The 22289-nt window shown below is 42.4% G+C and overlaps 1 protein-coding gene across 1 annotated transcript in view; it reads right to left on the reverse strand.

The window, feature by feature from the left end:
- The window catches only part of LOC117507453 (DNA-dependent protein kinase catalytic subunit-like), a 223154-nt gene that overhangs the window by 90715 nt on the left and 110150 nt on the right, over positions 1-22289 (reverse strand). The window contains exons 39-50 of the mRNA XM_034167361.1: positions 17437-17564; positions 17139-17346; positions 13566-13744; positions 13236-13404; positions 12285-12350; positions 12143-12206; positions 5947-6095; positions 2612-2752; positions 2255-2374; positions 1948-2091; positions 732-883; positions 449-580 (exon numbers count right to left, since the gene is read on the reverse strand). Coding sequence (XP_034023252.1) covers positions 449-580; positions 732-883; positions 1948-2091; positions 2255-2374; positions 2612-2752; positions 5947-6095; positions 12143-12206; positions 12285-12350; positions 13236-13404; positions 13566-13744; positions 17139-17346; positions 17437-17564 — 1652 coding nt within the window. The remainder of the gene's footprint in view (positions 1-448; positions 581-731; positions 884-1947; positions 2092-2254; positions 2375-2611; positions 2753-5946; positions 6096-12142; positions 12207-12284; positions 12351-13235; positions 13405-13565; positions 13745-17138; positions 17347-17436; positions 17565-22289) is intronic.

A 22289-nucleotide genomic window follows, 5' to 3' on the forward strand; every position in this document is an offset into this window, starting at 1 on the left:
ACTCAGAGCAAATATCTGCCTTGGATATTGACAGTCAGAGGATGCGCAAATGGAATTTCTGTGTGTCTCTGCCTAAACCAAAACATGGCAGCCTTATCAGCTACCAAAGGTTAAAACGCCCCACTTGTTTTCCTCCAGAAGGATTTTCAACGGCCTTGGTGAAGCATTCGGCTCTCCTCTTATCTGCCCTCCCTTACAGCCTGCTGTTGTCAAGGCAACTCCAGACTTTATGCACACACAGACAGAAACAGATACAAACTCATTTCCATGCATGACGCATGCAATGTTGAAGAACTGAGCAAATGCTGAAGCACCAGAGGTCAATCTTTTTTGTAAAGCTGTCTTAATATGAGTATTTTTATTATTTGCATCTGTGAATGATATTTTAGTTGTAAAAATAAAGGAGTAAGGGGGCACAACATGTGGCCATTTAACTACACTACTGTACCTCTCATATTGTATTCCACAGGACGCTTCATAAGCAGGAAGGTTATTGGCCAGGACAATTCCAAGCAACTGAAGTCCAACAGAGTTGTCTTTGCTGTTTGGGTCACTGCCGCAAAAATGGCTGAAAATCAGGCTGCAAGGGGGGAAAAAGGCAGGTTGAATTACATTTGAACAGAAAAATATTTTAAGCTACTACACTACCAAACACTCCTAACATGTTATCAATCATAAATGTTGGGCCAAATGCACCTATGCAGGTTCTCTGAAGTACTTGCTTGTATTACCTGTAAGGCACATGCAGACAGTCTTTCCAACACTCAACCAGAGTGCGAATGATCTCCAGATTGTGGCGGAAAACGGCTCTCTTTGAGTGAAAGCAGTGCTTCATCAGGAACTCTAACAGCCTGTTGGCAAGTACTTCATCTCTGGGGTTGCCCTGATGAGACACCGGGGTGGAAAGTAACTCAGTACATTTACTTGAATACTTTACTTAAGTATAAAACTGAGGCACTTGTAATTTTCTTGAGTATTTCTATTTTCTGCTGCTTCATACTTCAACTCCACTTGGAATTCTTAGAGTAAAATATTGTATTTTGAACTCTAATAGACGGTTTTCATGTGATGTATCGGTTATGTCATTCTGTGCCCCACGGCCTTTCTGGATTATTACGCAGAGGCCGCTGTGATAGACTACGTACATTTGGTGAACAACTGCAGAAGCTTCAACAATGGTCAACTTTTGTGCTGTCGTCAGTTGTTCAAACAGAGGTGATAAAAATGAGGCAGGTCACTCATTTTACAGACTGCCAGCAGTTATTGCGTATCAAGCAGTGGAACGACCTTTCAAGGTGACACAGAGAAACCTGGATCAGCAGAGCTGAACAAAGCTTTAATATGACCAGAACCAAGCAGACCGCCCATAAATCCAAAGTCAAAGCCGCCCGGAAGAGCACTCCGGCTACCGGCGGTGTGAAGAAGCCTCACCGTTACAGGCCCGGCACCGTAGCACTGAGAGAGATCCGCCGCTACCAGAAATCCACCGACCTGCTGATCTGCAAGCTGCCAACCAGGTAAGCCTCACTGGCCTCCTGCAGAGCATTACAGCGGAGGTCGGTCTTGAAGTCCTGAGCGATTTCTCTCACCAGGCGCTGGAAAGGCAGCTTGCGGATCAGCAACTTGGTGGATTTCTGGTAGAAGCGGATCACTCTCACCACCACAGTGCCGGGCCTGTAACGGTGAGGCTTCTTCAATTGAATTGAATATTACTACCTTTGTGTAAGTAAAACATATGAGTTGCTTTGCTTTTGTCTGGCAATGACAGTGGAATGAAGCTCCACAGTAGTTCGATAAGAGGGCATTTGTTTCCATTTCATAAAACTATTAATGTGCCGCCAAAAAACAAAAAACAATGCTGGTAACACATATTTGCATGTTCGCAGAGATTATAGCATGAAATAGTTCAGAATCAAAATGAGCTTGCATTAAAATGCAAGTATTAACCTTAGGGCTGGCCAAACTTATCCAAGAGAGCACTGTGACCACAATGTCCACCACCATAAAATGAATCCCATCTCCGCCATTGTTTCCACAGACCACAAGCTGCAGCAGTGGCCCAAGCCAGTGTTTGGCATATGGCCGGAAAACCTGAAAAGAAGCAACAGTCAGAATAAAATTAAACTAGTAAACATAAGGAAAAGATGACAGTACGCCACATTATGTAGGAGGAAGATACATTTCTCAATAAATAATACACATCATTACACACAACTACAGTACAGGAAAATAGTGGTTTGAGAAAAACACAGACCTCCTCTGAGTTGATAATGAGCTTTGAGATGAAGAGTCTGATATTCAGAGGTGTTGCTGGATTTGAGAGTTTCCCATTTAGAAATTTCATCCATGGAGGAAGTTCACTCGGCACGTTACCCTGTTTCATCAACAAAGTGAGTATTTTCAACTTCCAAAACATGACAAGAGAGCAGAGATAGAATGGACATTTATATTACATAGAGCAAAATTGCTAATTTACAAGGTATCAAAATAATTTTGTCACTAAATGTCTCTCTACAGGACATTTATCTCAGAAATGTAGGAACATAGAAAAACAACAGCAACTCTGTATCAGCCAATTACAATATACAATGTAACCTTCACTACTACCGACCGGTTGAATTTTGGGTGTTATGTTGCTCCTCTGCATGTGTCCAATGACAGCAGTCATGGCCGCCATGCACTCATGCTGATTAAGATCATCCATTTCCAGATCCACCATTGCATGCTGGGAGGGATTTGCCTCCTCCGTCTCCTTGACACACAAGAGTGTTTATTCATCAGAGGATTCGACAGTGTCCCACATGGATTCACAAGGTTAGGGTCAGGGCTGACTCTAACCTTAACCCTAAGATACCCGAACCCACAAAAATGAACAATCCATTGTGGAGTTATAATTTTTGTTCCCACAATAAAATAAAATCAAAAGTGAGTCATCATATGGTATACCACACACTTTTCATTAAGAACCTACAGTAGTGTTCGGAATAATAGTAGTGCTATGTGACTAAAAAGATTAATCCAGGTTTTGAGTATATTTCGTATTGTTACATGGGAAACAAGGTACCAGTAGATTCAGTAGATTCTCACAAATCCAACAAGACCAAGCATTCATGATATGCACACTCTTAAGGCTATGAAATTGGGCTATTAGTAAAAAAAAAAAAAAAAGTAGAAAAGGGGGTGTTCACAGTAATAGTAGCATCTGCTGTTGACGCTACAAACTCAAAACTATTATGTTCAAACTGCTTTTTTAGCAATCCTGTGAATCACTAAACTAGTATTTAGTTTTACAACAGCAGTTTTTCATTATTTCTTCACATTAATTTTGTTGGTTTGGAACCAAGATTTTGCTCATTTACTAGTGTGCTTGGGGTCAATGTCTTGTTGAAACACCCATTTCAAGGGCATGTCCTCTTCAGCATAAGGCAACATGACCTCTTCAAATATTTTGACATATCCAAACTGATCCACGATACCTGGTATGCGATATATAGGCCCAATACCATAGTAGGAGGAACATGCCCATATCATGATGCTTGCACCACCATGCTTCACTGTCTTCACTGTGAACTGTGGCTTGAATTCAGAGTTTGGGGGTCATCTCACAAACTGTCTGCGGCCCTTGGACCCAAAAAGAACAAATTACTCTCATCAGTCCACAAAATATTCCATTTCTCTTTAGGCCAGTTGATGTGTTCTTTGGCAAATTGTAACCTCTTCTGCACGTCTTTTATTTAACAGAGGGACTTTGCGGGGGACCAGTATTGCAAATAAATTAGCTTCACACAGGCGTCTTCTAACTGTCACAGCACTTACAGGTAACTCCAGACTGTCTTTGATCATCCTGGAGCTGATCAATGGGTGAGCCTTTGCCATTCTGTTTATTCTTCTATCCATGTTGATGGTTGTTTTCCGTTTTCTTCCACACGTCTGTTTTTTTTTTTTTTTTTTCCATTTCAAAGCATTGGAGATCATTGTAGATCAGGGGTGGGCAACCTGTTCCAGAAAGAGCCATGAGGGTGCAGGTTTTCTTTGCAGCCACTGACTCCACCAGGTGATTTTACTGATTAATATCACTCTGAGCAGATGGAATCAGTTAATCAGTGAAATCACCTGGTGGAGTCAGTGGCTGCAAAGAAAACCTGCACCCTCATGGCTCTTTCTGGAACAGGTTGCCCACCCCTGTTGTAGATGAACAGCCTAAAATTTTTTATACCTGCGTATACGTTTTCCCTTCTTCAATCAACTCTTTAATCAAATTACGCTGTTCTTCTGAACAATGTCTTGAATGTCCCATTTTCCTCAGGCTTTCAAAGAGAAAAGCATGTTCAACAGGTGCTGGCTTCATCCTTAAATAGGGGACACCTGATTCACACCTGTTTGTTCCACAAAATTGACAAACTCACTGACTGAATGCCACACTACTATTATTGTGAACACCCCCTTTTCTACTTTTTTACTAATAGCCCAATTTCATAGCCTTAAGAGTGTGCATATCATGAATGCTTGGTCTTGCTGGATTTGTGAGAATCTACTGAATCTACTGGTACCTTGTTTCCCATGTAACAATAACAAATATACTCAAAACCTGGATTAAGCTTTTTAGTCACATAGCACTACTATTATTCTGAGCACTACTGTATGTTAATGCATCCAAAGTGTTTTTTGAAGTTACAGTTTTTGTTTCAAGCAAAAATATTTTATATGAAAATATTATATACATACATACTTCATGAATTGAGTTTATTCAATAAATACTGAATGTGTGGTGGGAAATTTAAATTTTTTTTCTGTTGGTACAGATAGAGTGCAGCTTGCCCAGCCTTAAGTTTGACCAAATGTTAACCTTTAGACTGAGGAGATGGGCTTCACTTAGTGTTTGAGGTTATATCAGGGGTTAATGATGACCAGGAAGATAAGGCATGGGGTTTTAGTTTATCAAGTCAAGTCTGGGAGCATGCACTGATGCTGGGCTTTGTTGCATCCACAACACCATGGAACAACAGGTCCATTCCCACACCTCTAAAATAACCATTTGTCTCCCACAGCCTGGTGAAACTTGGGCATTTAGTTTATGGCCATAGCAATTTACAGCCAGAGATCAATCAGACACCTGGGATGTCTGACCAAGGCCACTTAAGTAAAGGCCCTCCCCCTTTTGTCTTCACAGTGTTTAAGTAATCTGTGCTTTTTAATCACTTTGGACTCTCCATTCACAAACACCCTGCCTTTGTGAGTTGGGAGTCCATCTACACAGATGGACTCATTTCTTGTGCGATTTTAATAAAATCCCAGAAAGACGTGTCATGGTGCTGCCTTTTGACTCTATGGTTGAGTTGCATGGATGCTAAACAGAGACCTAAGGCAATGACTGGATGTCTTTAGTATCTGGGGTCTCCTAAGGATTCTTTGGTAATGCTGGAATAACTTTATAGAAAACAAATGGTTACTTGGGGAGACTTAGATGAGTAGTATCACTTTTATTGTGAAGGAACAACAGCTACGCTATTTTGGCCATATGGCATGTTTGTCTCAGCATGATCAACACACACATCTGAGTGTTGAGGACCCCAGTAGCTGCAGAGGGCTAAGGGGTGGCCATGCCGTCACCTGGCTGCAGCAGATAAGATGGTTACTTTGGTGACGTGAGGATGAGCCAGGTGGCTGCCCAGGTCTTTGTCATCCAGGACCAAAGACTGTTCCGTGGTGTAGTGAATGCAATAGTATCGACAATAGGACATACTCCCAGAGCTCAATGTTTGAACCCCTGAAGAATTTAACTTTTATGCATTTAGCACTCCTTTCAAACAGGTATTGGTCTTGTATGTAGGGTTATGCAAGTCAATATTCAATAGTACTTTTACAGCTTTGAAGACTACACTCTAGAGGGTTGAAAAGACCACAACAGCACACTAAAACTTTTACAGAAAGGATGACACAACTAACCTTTTTAGCAACTGCACGTTTGCGCCCTTCTGGATTTTGGGAGCTGAGGGAAAAGCTTTGGACTCCCGTTGAGAAATCAAACTGACTCATCTCCTCACTCAGGCTGCTGTCGGCCATATAAGACTGGGAGGACAGGTACACTGGTACATCTAGCAAAACCACAATGCAAATTCAAGATAAATACCACTAACTTTTAAAAGAAACTTTAGTTGACTCATCATAAAATCAAGGACTAAAGGATTCTACTGGAATTGTGGCAAAATTAGAAATTCTAGATCTGAGCACATGAGAACAACAAAAAGAAAGAATAAATGTCAAGAACTGCTGGACAAATCACTATGCTCAGTGGAGAGAATTTCTTCCTGAAGAATAAAAGATGCCAAATTTCCCCTATTTTAGGAATAAAGGAAGTTGTCTTCTTTCCCACATAACACTGCCACCACACAGACCTGCTGTTTGTCAAAGGACAGTTTTTAAAAGTCTAAAGTAGCATCCCTCTAAAGCTCTGTGAATATTAGTTTTCATGTGTAGTTGGAATCTGTACTGACAAACAACCATCAAATTAATATTGTTACTGTGTTACGAGAAAGATGTGATTGCTCACTCCTGTTGGTTTTTGACACTGTGTGGGTGTTCATTGACAGCTCTGGTTATGAAGGACGCACTGCATCATCAATTGTCCCTTTGTTAATAATAACACCCAAAACCAGCAACTTTATTTACAGCTTTATACATCCACCTGTTGCTCACTCATCCCGTCACCAACACCAACTGTTCCACCAGAGGCGGATCTAGCCTTTTATAGGATCTGAGACCCCGTCCTGGTTTCTCCAGACACCACAATGACTTTCTTTTTGTGTTGCTGTTTCACTTTCCACTTGTTTTGGATTTTACTTTCACTCAATACTTTTACTTAAAGTACATTTTATGAGAAATTTACTTTTGAAACTTGAAAAAGTACAGAAAATGTTAGATACTTTAAGACTTTTACTCAAGTAAAATGTTTAAAGGAGACTAACTTTTCCCAAAGTAATTTTACAGTAAGATACTTGTACTTTCAGTCAAGTATCACTTTGAGGTACTTTATACAAGACTGATCCTTTTTAAGATTTATTACCATTTTTATGGGTTTTGGGGTTTTTTGGGGGGTCACCCTGTAGTTAATCATAATATGCAACAAGCGCTTTAATAACTACACAATTCTGAGGTTTGAAAAATCATTTTTGAGTTAGATTTCTAATGCCGGCAATTTTTTGAAAATAGGCTTTCTGTCGGTGTTGTCAAAGGTGAGCAGGGAACACAGAGGCATAGTTTGTAACAATGCTTTTATGTGACTAAAGGTGCCTTGACACATTCACGAATTGGATCCGTGCACTTGCACACACTCTGCCGTGCAGGAGAGTAAAATCGCAAACATTCGTAAACTGTGCTCGGCTTCGTGGAAGTCTCATCTCATCTTCAACCGCTTTTCCGGGTTCGGGTCGCGGGGGCAACAGCTCCAGCAGGGGACCCCAGACTTCCCTTTCCCATGCCACATTGGCCACCACTGACTGGGGGATCCTGAGGCGTTCCCAGGCCAGTGTGGAGATATAATCTTTCCACCTAGTCCTGGGTCTTCCCCGGTGTCTCCTCCCAGATGGACGTGGCTGGAACACCTCCCTTGGGAGGCGCCCAGATGGCATCCTTACCAGATGCCCGAACCACCTCAAGCCTCCCACAAATGACCAAACTTCTCACCCTATCTCTAAGGGAGACACCAGCCACACTCCTGAGGAAGCCCATTGCGGCCCCTTGTACCCGTGATCTAGTTCTTTCGGTCATGACCATAGGTGAGAGTAGGAACGAAGATTGACCAGTAGATCGAGAGCTTCGCCTTTTGGATCAGCTCCCTTTTTGTCACAACAGTACGGTAGAGCGAATGCAATACCACCCCTGTTGCGCTGATTCTCCACCCCTGTTGCTCCATCGTCCCCTCACTTGTGAACAAGACCGCGAGGTACTTGAACTCCTTCACTTGGGGCAAGGCCGTATTACCTACCTGGAGTAGGCAATCCATCGGTTTCCTGTTGAGAATCATGGCGTCAGATTTAGAGGTGCTGATCCTCATCCCAGCTGCTTCACGTTCAGCTGCAAACCGATCCAGTGAGTCTTGGAGGTCACCGGCCGATGAAGCCAACAGGACCACATCATCTGCAAAAAGCAGTGATGAAACCCTGAGTCCACCAAACCGGAAACCCTCCTCCCCCCCGACTACGCCTCAATATCCTGTCCATGAATATCACAAACAGGACTGGTGACAAGGCACAGCCCTGGCCGAGGCCAACCTCCACCGGAAACGAGTCTGACTTACTGCAGAGCACCTGAACACAGCTCTCGCTTTGCGAGTACAGAGACTGGATGGCCCTGAGAAGGGACCCCCTCACTCCACAGTCCTGCAACACCTCCCACAGTATCTCCTGGGGTACCCGATCATACGCCTTCTCCAAGTCTACAAAACACATGTAGACTTGGTGGGCATACTCCCAGGCACCCTCCAGGATCCTTGTGAGAGTAAAGAGCTGGTCAGTTGTTCCATGACCAGGACAGAACCCGCATTGTTCCTCTTCAATCAGAGGTTCAACTATCGGCCGAACCCTCCTTTCCAGCACCCTGGAGTAGGCTTTACCAGGGAGGCTGAGTAGTGTGATGCCCCTGTAGTTGGCACACACTGTCTGGTCCCCCTTTTTAAATATAGGGACCACCACCCCAGTTTGCCACTCCTTAGGCACTGTCCCAGACCTCAACGCAATGTTGAAAAGGCATCTCATCCAAGACAATCCCTCCACACCCAGACCCTTCAGCATTTCTGGACAGATCTCATCAACCCCAGGGCCTTGCCACTGTGGAGCTGTTTGACTACCTCAGTGACTTCCACCAGGGAAATTGATGAAAATCCTCCATCAGCTTCCAGCTCTGCCCTTACTATAGAGGGCGCTCCGGTCTGATGCAGGAGTTCCTCAAATTGTTCCTTCCAGCGCTGGATTACATCCTCAGTTGAGGTCAACAGAGTCCCATCCTTACTGTAGACAGCTTGGATGGTTCCCCGTTTTCCCCCTCCTGAGGTGCCTTACGGTCCGCCAGAAGCACCTTGGTGCCGACCAAACGTTCTTCTCCATGGTTGCTTTGAACTCCTCCCACACCCGCTACTTTGCCTCCCCCACAGCAGAGGCTGCTGCCCTCTGGGCCCGCCGGTACCTTGCAACTGCCTCTGGAGTCCTCTGAGATAACATATCCCGGAAGGACTCCTTCTTCAGTCGGACGGCTTCCCTGACTACCGGTGTCCACCACAGTGTTCGAGGGTTACCACTCCTTGAGGAACCTAAGACCTTCAGGCCTAAGCTCCCCGCTGCAGCTTCAGCAATGGAAGCTTTGAACATTGCCCATTCTGGTTCAATGGTTCAGTCCGTGACTAGCACAGAAGTCCAATAACAAACAACCATTCGGGTTTAGATCAGGGAGGACGTTCCTCCCAATCACACCTCTCCAGGTGTCTCTGTCATTGCCCACATGTGCGCTGAAGTCCCCCAGCAGAACAATGGAGTCCCCCACCGGAGCCCCATACAGGACTCCATTCACGGACTCCAAGAAGACCGAATACTCCAAACTGCTGTTCGGTGCATATGCACAAACAACAGTCAAAGCCCCCACCCCCGCTACCCAAAGTCACAGGGAGGCAACCCTCTCTGGAGTAAACTCCAACGTAGTGGTGCTCAGCCAGGCACTTGTGAGTATCCTCACACATGCCGGTGCCTCACACTCTGGGCAACTCCAGAGAAGAATAAGGTCCAACCCCTGTCAAGGAGAGTGGTTCTGGAGCTGAGGCTGTGCATGGAGGTGAGGCCCACCAGATGTAGCTGGTATCGCTCCACCTCCCATACAAGCTGCAGATCCTTCCCCCACAGCGAGGTGACGTTACACACCCCCAGAGTTAGACCCTGTCACCCAGGTCTGGTCTTTTGAGGCCCTTGACTTTCATTGTCACCCATGTTACAGCGCATCTGACACCAGCGGTTCCCCCTACAGGTGGTGAGCCCAAAGGGTGGAGATGGAAAGTCCACGTTGCATTTTCTGGCAGTGCCCGACTGGGCTCCGTGACAAGCCCAGCCACCAGGCACTTGCTGACATGCCCTCCATCCAGGCCTGGCTCCAGATGGGGGCCCCGGGCTTCCTCCGGGCCAGGTCACGTTTCCTCTGCCTTGTTCTTTCATGGTGTCTTGTGAACCATTGTTAGTCTGGCCTCTCGCCTGAGACCAATTTGCCATGGGAGACCCTACCAGGAGCACAAGGCTCCAGACAACACAGCTCTCAGGTTCATAGCGGCACACAAACCTCTCCACCATGATAAGGTGATGGTTCCCGGAGAGGGAACCATCACCTTATCGTGGAGGGCTTTGTGGAAGTGCGCAAAGAAAATTTCTAAATGTTCAAAATCTCTCACGCATTAATTACATGAACTTCACATGAACATTGTACCAACAAAAAACACTCCGTGAGTTATTGCGTCAGTGTTAAATCTATCATGAACATAATTTTACAGCTACATATAAGAAGGAATGAACATGCAACTGTTTTACCAAGCTATTACAATGTAAACATTATAAATAATTACCTTTTAGACTGTTCCAAATGCGTTCTCCACCTCATGCAGCGGATGAGAGTGAGAGACAGAAAAAAGCGGTCCTGAAAAGGTCCTCTGTGATTCCAGAAGTGATTAGAGGTGTTTTCAACAGCCAACTATGACATAAAATGATTAATCCCCCACAAAGTAATTATTTTATATAAGCAGAATCCAGTGCACCAAAGTGCAGCATCCACCAGAACAAAGCACGGCATCCAGCTGGGAACACAGCGGGTAGGATCGTCACGATGAAGTGCATGCAAGTGTGCGGATCAAAGTCGTGCAAGTGTCAGGGCACATTAAGACTGATGCTTTGATGATATTTGCCCTGACACCACAACAGAAACAACTTTTGCATGTGATGTTATTGTTTCAAAGTTTGTGATCGATTTCTCTTTTATGGTGCATAAATTTTCCTTACCACTAAATTTCACTAGACATGCCTGCATCATGTCATGGCTGCCCGAGGTGATAGCAGCCATTCTAATCAATGCATGCGATTCCACCCAGAATGCAGGAGAGAGAGGAAAAAAAGCAGCAGCTGGAACAGTACTCTGTGACTCCAGAAGCAATTAGAGGCGTTTTCAACAGCCAAACTTAGAGAAAATTATTAATCCGCTACAAACTAATTATTTTATATACAGTGTCCAGCGCACAAAGCGTAGCATCCAGCTGGGAACACAGCGGGTGGCACTGTCACGATGAAGTGCGCCAGAGTGGGGAGCCAAAATGCGTGCAAGTGTTAGGTTAAGGTTGCAAAACGTGAACTTGACTTTCAGTGTTCCAGTCTAGTTAGCCTAAGTACTTAAGGACGCAAATGATGAGGTGAATTATATGTAACAGATTTTCCATCGGACTGGGAATTTATTTCCTCAGTCATGGATGTGAGGTTGGCTGCAGAAGACCAGAAAATGTCAAAGTATAGGCCCCCTGACTTTGACACGACTTTGATCCATGCACTCTGCCGTGCTCGAGAGTAAACTTGTCTTAAATTCGTAAACCGTTGTAAACTGTGCGCAGCTTTGTTCAAGTGCGCAAAGAAAATTTGTTCAAAATCTCCATCGCGCATTACTGATGTGAACTACATGCGAACATTACACAAACGATTCAAAAACACTGCGTGTGAGTGTGAGTAATTGCGTCAGTGCACCACATCAGAGCCCATCTCATCTGATCAATTTATAACAAGACATTAAATCTATCATAAACATACTTTTACAGCTGCTCTCAAGAAGGGATGAACATGCAACTGTTTTACCAAGCTATTACAATATAAACATGTCAAATAATTACCTTTTTAGACAGTTCAAATGCTTTCTCCACCTCATTCAGGGGGCACGAGCGATAAAAGCTGCTGCTGGAGCACTCTTCTGCGATTCCAGAAACAATTATAAGTGTTGTATCTGCAATGATCAACTGCAAAATGGTAACAAATCATGATTTCTTTACTGCCTTGTAGTTATCCTTGAGCATCCATAATATGCCAGGAACAAAGATAGTAAGATCCAGAAAATTTAAAAAACATTGAGTAGTTCGTACCTCCACTCTCATCGCTTACTTCTCGTCTTATTGTTATGTATTTCTGCTTTCTCGCAAGTGGGACCTATATTAATGAAAAAAAAATAATTGTGCATGACGTGAATTCAAAGAATAGGAATAAAGAAGCAAACTAAAAACATACCTCAACTTCAATGGGAAAGTTGTAGGTCCTTTCAACATCAATGATATTTTCAAGAATGAACTGATTCTGAACAAGAAAATAAAAGTTATTTGCTGTTTAAATTAGTCTTTTTCCAAGGACCGAATGATATGAATCCACCCAAAATAAAGAATCTGTATGACTTGTTTGACTTAAGCAGGTCTCTCATTGCAGATTTCTGGCACTTGATTGCTTACTTTCCTGGCTCAAACACCAGCCAGATACCCAATTGGGGCATGCTATAGTGTGCAACCTGTGTTAATATTAGCTTTGCAGAATTTTGCAACCTATCATCAAGTTTTTGAAAATTAATTTGTGATGTTCTGGCACATTGTGATCCACAAAAGCGAATAATTGGATGTAATTTGTGCATATAGGGGGTAATATGAGTCTTACATGTTAATCTTACAGTTTCAGTTTTTATTTTGTTACTGCATTGTGTAATAAACAATTTCTACCAATGTGGATTTGGCTGCACAGTCACTTTGAAACAAGGATACAATTAAAGGCTGAAGTTAAAATACAATGCAGATTATTTTGTTTTGCTGTTGAGTGATTTAACTGACTGGAGCAAGCAGCAGAGTGGAGCGCTCACAAGCGTGTGTTGATAGACTCAATGTTTGCTGACCTCTTAAAAGCTCCTCTGTAGCAGTAATGTGTAGTTACTTTATAACCACAGACAGTGCATAAACAGCACACAGTACCGTAGTGAGTGTGCCCAGGAGCTCCCATATCACAGGGCTGTGTTCAGTGTCACTTAGAATAGGCAGTAACCTGGTGTATCATTATGTATAATACTATAACAGACAACTTTAGACTCCTGTTAGGGATAATTGGGCCAGATTACCTCATTTTTGGAATGGGAATGTCAATCCTGGCTGAAAATCAGCAATGGGAGACTGCTATTTGGCATTTTTCTGAGCCAGCCAGTACCTTCTCTGGTTTCTCACTGAAGAGGAAGCCTTGGTAGAATTTGACTTCATTGAAGCTACAGCTGATGACAGCGATGGCACAATTGTAGGCAGAACAGTGATAAAGCCTCCTTAACTCAAGGAGTTGACTCTCACCAGCCATATTCTCTGTGAATGCTTCATAACATGATCTAAAATACAGGTCAGATTAGATAGTAAAATAAATATATATATATATATATATATATATATTTTTTTTTTAATTTATTTATTTTTATTTTTTTTTTGAAGTGGTGAAATCAAAAAAATTCACATTAATGTCACAACACTTCTATAATTTCTGTAGGCATACTTGATCAAGGCCTTAGACAACTCGTTGCCCTCTGTTTTGTCAGAATGACAGAAGGCCTGATTAATTCGAGAGTCTTTGGAATAAACCTCTTCTTTGGGAAGCCGAGAATACAAGAGCTCCATCAGTTTGTAGCAGCCATTCTTCTTCAGCAACTGGATCTCAAATGCAGCTTCACTTGACTGAAAGTGGCAAGAACATAAATTCTACAATAAACTTTTGTTTAAAAAAATTGGAATATTAGCATGTCTGTGTGAAAAAAACATAAACCTGGCTATCATGTATCGAAATAAACTGCTAAAGATTACAAATTAACCAAGCACAACATTAAAAAAGGGTATAATCCATCAATTAAAAAACAAATACAAAAAAGTGATTACTACTGTAAAATCTAAAGACAATCTAAATGGAACAATCACAAACTGATGTACAATTTGGAAGGCTAAAACAAGTCAACCCAGACAGGAAATAATCTGATGCTGCTTGCAAACAAGCTATAGCTTAAACAGAAGCTGAACAACTAGTTTGCAGAAAGTTTTCTTTGAAACTGAACTTGACCTCAGAGTGGGACATTACAAATAAAGCCTGGGTCCCACCAAATAATGAAGGATGAAGAAGGAGCCACGCAGCATTCTTTGCTATGAGAGGGTTTCTTCAACTATCGTGGGAGTTTCATGGCTCTGAGTGACTCTTAGAGGCATTATCTTCAGTTAACGAGGCTCCTCTCTGAGCATGGCGCTAATTTCAAGAAGTTCAAAATTTAGCAACAACAGCGTGGCGCAGTTTGTGTTCGAGTTACTGCGACGGCTTAGAGGCATTTGCGTGGTGCTTACAAGTCTGCTAAAAGTCCATTATCTGTGCGCCTGGCACCTTCGCAGGACCTGAGAGACTATTTTTGGAACGGCTCTCCTCTTGCGCACACAATTCCACCTGCTCTGTGCGCTGGACTCTATATAAAATAATTATTTTGTAGCAGATTAATCATTTTCTGTCAAACCTTGGATGCTGAAAACACCTCTAATCACTTCTGGAATCACAGAGGACTGTTTCATCTGGACGCTTTTTTCCCTGTCTTTCCTGCTCCATGTGGAATGTATTTTGAACAGCTTAAGGTAACTATTTTTAATGTTTTTTATAGCTTGATAAAACAGTTCCTAGCTGTAAAAGTATGTCTGTATGTTGATGTCTGTTGTATGTAAAAGTATGTTGATTTAATATCTTGTTAATGGATCACATGACCTCCGCTGTGTGTGCACACTGAGGCAGGACCTGAGAGGCTATTTTTGGAGCGGCTCTCCTCTTGCACACACAATTCCACCTGCTCTGTGCGCTGGACTCTATATAAAATAATTATTTTGTAGCAGATTAATCATTTTCTGTCACACCTTGGATGCTGAAAACACCTCTAATCACTTTTGGAATTAATGGATCACATGAGCTCCGCTGTGTGTGCGCACTGAGGCAGTGACTCATCATCACGCTTCAAACGAGCATTTAGGCAGAACGCCAGCTCACAAAAGAGTGATTTTTTTCAGTCAATATTGGACGAACACAAAGTTAAAATTTGGGTGACTGCGTGAAAGTGGACGTGTGTTTAAAGCCATGGAAGATAATAACTCCAGTGGAGCAGCTAAGAGCAGGAGCTGTGCGACAACACAGGTGGAGAGCGCGCAAAAGAGTGATTTTGAAGACGTAACACGTCTTAAAAGTTGTATCATGGTGACTTGTAAGCTGCGGAAGAAATAAAGAAATATATATATATATATATATATAAAATAATCCACAGGTGTAAATAATTAAAGCGGCCACCTCATTCTGTATGCAGAATGTCACAGCGCGCAAAAGAGCGCTTTTGCAGAAATAAACGGACGAACACAAAGTTAAAAGTGGAATCACGTTGTAAAAATGACTGTTTAAAGCCAGGGAAAAAATAAAGCCAGCAAGCCACGGAAGAAAAGGAAGCCACTTAGAAAGAGCACAGACGCGGGTGTCCATGAAAGGACAGGCTGATGCGCGCCATTCGAGGCTGTAATGACAGGTCGGTCGTGGCTCACTAGAGGCTGCTACGTGGCACATGCGCGATACAGAGAGGCACATAGTGGCACCTTCATAGTGGATACGTGATAGATGAAAACGTGGGTCATTCTTCGAATAATCGTGACACACCCATGCGTGGCTCCTTCTTCATCCTTCATTATTCAGTGGGACCCAGGCTTAAGTTGTCAAGGACAAACTGTTTGACAGTTTTCATTTGCGCGCTATCAGTTGAATTTGGTAACAATGACTCTGCCATTGCAAGCTGCATCGGCAGTGACCAAGAGGCTGAGTACCGGAGTATGGTGGACAGGTTTGTGGAGTTGTGCGGACTCAACCACCTGCAGCTCAACGTATCTAAGATAAAGGAGCTGGTGGTGGACTTCAGAAGACGGAACACCAGGCTGAACCCAGTTACCATCAATGGAACAGAGATGGACAATGTGGACTACTGCAAGTACCTGGGTGTCCACATAGACAACAAACTGGGCTGGACTGTAAACACAGATGCCACATATAAGGTCAGAGCCAACTGTACTTCCTCAGGAGGCTCAGATCTTTCAATGTCTGCAGAAATAGCAGATGTTTTAACACTCAGTGGTCTCCAGCGTCATCTTCTACGCTGTAGTGCACTGGGGCAGCAGGCTGAAGGCAGCTGACACAAACAGACTCAACAAGCTCATTGGGACAGCTAGCTCTGTCCTGGAGGTGGAGCTGGAATCTGTGGGGGAGGTGTCAGAGAGGAAGCTTCTCAGCATTCTGGACAGCACCTCCCACCCCCTGCATGCCACACTGATGTCTTGTCAGAGCACCTTCAGTCATAGACTGAGACCACCAAGGTGCACCACAGAATGCCACTGGAGGTCTTTCCTACCTGTGGCAATCAGACTGTATAACTCCTCCTCCTTCTGCAGGATGGATACATAATGAACAGAGTTATTCAGTTATTCAGAGTTATGTGCAATATTATCAAATACCTTGTGCAATATAGCTTCCAGTCATTTTGCATACAAGAAAAAAGATTGATTTCCATTAAATACTAACACTTTCTGTAATTGTGTATTTACTGTTTCGGTACTCTGGCAAAATAATTTTCTTCAGAATAAATAAAGTTGATATTTGTCATTACATTCCCCCCCCCAGGTACCAAACAGGTCCTGAGGCCCATCAGGTTATCCCCAGATAAAGTAGAGTGAAGTGGGTGAGAGTCTTCCTGAACCAGTCCATAGCAGGTCACTTCCAAAGCCAAAGTTGTTACCCATTTATAGAGAGCTCCGTGGACTGGGACAATGCAGATGAAGTTTCGTGTCTAAGGACCCAGACAGGTTGTATAACAGGGAATGGAAGCCATGTCTACATATTGGTAGAGCAACTACTATCCCACTGCTTACTCTGCTTTTAAAGTTATAGTTAAAGCAGTTTCATTTTTGATAGCCAAGTTACTGTACTGTGTACCACATATAACGTATGTCACCAGTATAGTATTCAAAAGAGATATTTATGATCATTCCCAAATAGTAAGAATTTTAATAAAATTCAAACCTTAGTGAAACGAGTGAGCATTAAAGCCATTATGTCTGACACATTTGCCGTGAAGAAGTCATTCAAGGCCTTAGTGCTGCAGTGAGAAGTGAGCGGCAGCAGAACTCTCTCCATCATGTCCTGCAGCATGACGCTCACTGGAACATCACCCTGCTGGATCACCTCATATACTGTACACAGCAGCTGGAGCTGCCTCTCAGGACAAGACCTGATCAACGACCAACATAGCAGATCACACATGACAAGGCTTTCTACCATATACTGAAATAAAATTAAACAGAATCAATGCTTTACTAACCGTTTAGCAATTCGCTGGAAACAACTTTGAAAGTGCTCCTCCATGATGTGTTTTCTATCACGACACAAAATGAATAACAGCAGCTTGAGCAGGAGAGGGCTCTGGGAAAGCTCCAATGCATCCAGCATCTAAGACAGAAACTACAGGGTAATTTGTTATGACACAAAACTACATCTCACCTAATACTGGTCACACTTGGAGCCTGATTTACTACGATCACATATTATGTGTGCTACAATGCGTGGGCTTTCAAAATGTTTTTATTTATGGGGGGCTTTTCTGCCTTTATAATAGTGACAGTAGAGAGAGAGACAAGAAACATGGTGTTAGAGAGACACACAGCAAAGACTTCATAGCTTTAACCCTCAGCCACAGGCATCTCCATGCAGTGCCTGTCTCATTTCCTGAGTTTCACACAGCAGTCTTCCTACTTCTGCCTCCACCATGTGAGCCTTGGTTCAGCTCTCCCTCTCTTCACCTCCAAAGTGATGTTTAGTTACACTCTCCCCTGCCACCACCAGGGTGCATTCTATGCACATATGCCTATTTTATTTTCTTAATGCAAAATTTTCCACAATGTACCCTTCCACATTCCTCTCCTTGACATCATATCTACACATTGCTTCCTCATCACCTCTGTTCCCTTCACAAACATGCCCACTAAAGTCTTCTCCAATCTCCACCACCTCATCAAACCCACTCCAGAAATTTTTTTCTTTCATCTCACCACCCCTCTGTGGGACATATGCACTGATGACATTCAGCATCACCCCTTCAATTTCCAACTGCACACTCATTACCCTGTCAGATATTTGATTAACCTCCAACACACTTAATGCATCCCCACCGTGATATAATAGTTTGAACACACCTCGGTTGCTTCTGGTCTTACTACCTCTTCTTTCTCTCTCTAATACTTCCTCTTCTGCACACAGTATGTCTACCTCCATTATGTCAGCCAATTCTCTCCCTTTACCAGTCATACTGTTGATATTTGTGGGGAAGGTGATGGTGTAGTGGTTAAGCTTTGAGATCCTCGGTTCAAAACCCATCCAGACCGGAAAATCATCAAGGGCCCCTGGCAAGGTCCTTAATCCCCTAGTTGCTCCTTGCATGGCAGCAACCTGAGATCAGTGTGTGACTGTGTTTGTGTGAATGGCTGAATGCGAGGCATTGCTGTAAACAGCTTTGAGCTTCTGATGCAGATGGAAAAGTAATATAAAAATGCAGTCCATTCAAAGTCCCGACTCTCAGTTCCACACGCCCTCGTATCCAAATATCTTGAGACACATTCTCCTCCTCTTCTTCACCCAACAGTAGCTCAATTTCTGCTAGCACCCTTTTGGACAACAGCACCAGAGCAGTCATTGTTAACTTAGACCTTGACTAATCCAGAATGAAAATTTGATTTGTGATCTGCATGTTTAGTTTGACAAAATTTAAACAGCACTCTGAATTCACTGGTGTTGCATCCAATGTGGCCAAGATTTGCCAAAATTTACAGTTCACGTCCTTCCTGCTTCTACCCTCCTCACAAGCTCAGGCTTGGGATTGGCACGCAGAATGCACAGGCTGTACACCCCATGCCTATGAGTTAAATCCCATCAATGAATATATTTACTTATTCTGTTAAACGTCACAACAGCTGAATCTATGAAATCAATAAATCCAGATGAATAAAATGATTGGTGCATCCAGTGTCTGAGTAGTATTAATTTAAAGGGACAGCATGCAGACTTCTTTTTCGATACACTGAATGACAACAATTATAAACAAATAAATACTCTAATTAAATATATATTGGAAATGCAGTGGCAACTATTCATATATTCTATCTGAGCCAACTGAGAGAAGAGGGCAAATTATCAACTTTGTGTGAATGCCAAAACTTAAAAGGTTGTTCTTAGATTTAAATTACGTTGTGTTGGCCAAGGAACCTTTAGTTTCTTTGGGGACTTTTTGACTATGACACTGCTGTGAGAAGAAATAGTAAACAAGGAGACAGAAATGAGAACACACAAGTGTCCCAGTTTGGAGACTGGCTGGAGGTGCACTGCAGACTGCAAGTTGTGGTACATAATATAGGGATCACTAAGGGACTGCAAAATGCATGTAAAAAGAAGAATTTCTGTACAAGCAGTTCTTAAAATGAAGAATGTTTGATGCTGAGAAAAGATATAAGACATATAAAAATAAACTAACATTATACGATCTTGTAAAAGGCAGTATTATACGAGTAGTGATTTTTTGGAAAAAAATAAAACAAACATTAAGGGTACTTGGAAGATTTTAAATGAAGTCATAAATAAGAGAAAAAGTGTTAAAGAATATCCTGCCCTTTTTTACACAAGTACTAGTACAGTTGATAAGGCAAATAAAGATATAGCAGATCACTTCAATGATTACTTTGTAAATGTGGGTAAAAATTTAGCTGATTCAATTGTATCTTCTGGAGTACGTTCTTTGGATTACTGTAAAACAATTAATAAAATTCAGGATTCAATGTTCATTAAAGAAACTGATGAATATGAAATAAATGACGTTCATAAACTCGAGGGGGGAAAAAAAATCAACTGATAGCAGGGAATTTAATTCCATGTATGAGCTGAGTGGAGGAGTTTAAGTATCTCGGGGTCTTGTTCACGAGTGAGGGACGGATGGAGCGTGAGATCGATAGACGGATCGGTGCAGCATCTGCAGTGATGCGGTCGCTGTATCGGACCGTTGTGGTGAAGAGAGAGCTGAGTAGGGGGGGCAAAGCTCTCGATTTACCGATCGATCTACGTTCCGATCCTCACCTATGGTCATGAGATTTGGCTCATGACCAAAAGAACGAGATCGCGAGTACAAGCGGCCGAGATGAGTTTCCTCCGGAGGGTGGCTGGGCGCTCCCTTAGAGATAGGGTGAGGAGCTTGGTCACTCGGGAGGAGCTCGGAGTCGAGCCGCTGCTCCTCCACGTCGAAAGGAGTCAGTTGAGGTGGCTCGGGCATCTTTTCCGGATGTCCCCTGGACGCCTCGCTGGAGAGGTGTTCCGGGCACGTCCCACTGGGAGGAGGCCCCGGGGACGACCCAGGACACGCTGGAGGGACTACATCTCTCGGCTGGCTTGGGAACGCCTTGTGGTTCCCCCGGAGGAGCTGGAGGAGGTGTGTGTGGATCGGAAGGTCTTGGCGGCTTTGCTTGAGCTGCTGCCCCCGCGACCCGACTCCGGATAAAGCGGAAGAAAATGGATGGATGGATGGATGGTATGAGCTGTATTTGATATGTTTTTGATTAAAAATATTATTGATTGTATTGTTAAACCTTTTACGTATATTTGTAACTTGTCACTAATGACTGGGAAATTTCCTTTCAGAATGAAATTGGCTCAAGTGATACCGCTGTTTAAATCTGGTGACAAACATGTCTTGTTAAATTATAGACCAATCTCACTCCTGCCACAATTTTCCAAAATTTTGGAAAAGGTATTTTTAAAGAGGCTATATGATTTCATAACTAAACATCACATACTTAGCAAACAGCAATATGGTTTTAGAAAAAAAAAAAAAAAAAAGAATCGCACTACTTCACTGGCTGTAATTGATTTTGCTGAACAGATTACAAATGCAACTGCAAAAAAGCAATATACTATAGGGTTTTTTGGATTTACAGAAAGCATTTGATACTACAGACCATACTGTCTACTGGACAAACTACAGAGGTATGGCATCAGGGGATTGGCATATGACTGGATAGTTAGCTATTTTTACAATAGATATCAGTGTGTAAATATTGGTGGGACAAATTCTGAACTCATGAAAATTACTTGTGGGGTGCCCCAGGGTTCAGTTCTGGGGCTGTTGTTGTTTCTTCTGTATATTAATGACATATGTTTGGTTTCCAAGTCCGTCAGTTGTATTTTGTTTGCTGATGATATGACTGTTTTGTACTGGGGATCACTTGGGACAGACCTTGGACATGATGGAGAAGGAGCTACAGAAGTTTAAACAATGGTTTGATTCCAACAAATTATCACTCCACTTTGGTAAGACAAAGTGTATCATATTTAGAAACAAGTCCAGGAGTTCCTGTAGAAATGTATTATTAAATGATACTGAAATTGTAACTGATACAAAATTTCTTGGTGTTGTTACTGATGATAAACTGAGCTGGAAAACGCATATTAATTTTGTTAAATCCAAAATGTCAAAAGACATTGCAATTCTGCATAAAACACAAGATTTAATTTCCCAACACTCATTAACTATTTTATATCATTCATTGCTCATTCCATACATGATCTACTGTATTGGGGTATGGGGAAATACATAAAAAAACTAATACTAATCCAATAATTTTGTTGCAAAAGAAAGCTGTAAGAATTATTTGTAACAAATCACATTGCGAGCCAATGAATCCATTGTTTGTTTGTTTACATATTCTAAAATTCTGGGACTTGGTTGATTACATTACAATACAAATTATGTATAAAGTTAAAAATAAACTGCTGCCACAACATGTCCAAGATCTGTTTAAACTGAGGGACTCCAGTTATAATTTGAGAGGAATTTTATTTTTTGAGAAATCAAGGATCCGAACTATTGCAAAAAGTCATTGTGTTTCTGTCAAAGGTGTTAACATCTGGAACAACTGTCCTGACAATATTAAAGTACTTGGTACTTTAGCAGGCTTTAAAAAGACATTACAAGAATAACAAAACTGCTTGCTATAGTTGAAGACTTAGGTCTGTTGATTTGTTATTACTTTCGGGTTTGTGTGTTGTGTACCAGTGTTTGTCTGGTTGTATTTTGTAAATTTTAGTTCACTGACTAACTTTGCACGTTCTTTTTTTTCTTTTTGGTATTGTCATCAT

Source organism: Thalassophryne amazonica, chromosome 1 (genome assembly GCF_902500255.1).
Source record: "Thalassophryne amazonica chromosome 1, fThaAma1.1, whole genome shotgun sequence".
Lineage (NCBI taxonomy): Eukaryota > Metazoa > Chordata > Actinopteri > Batrachoidiformes > Batrachoididae > Thalassophryne > Thalassophryne amazonica.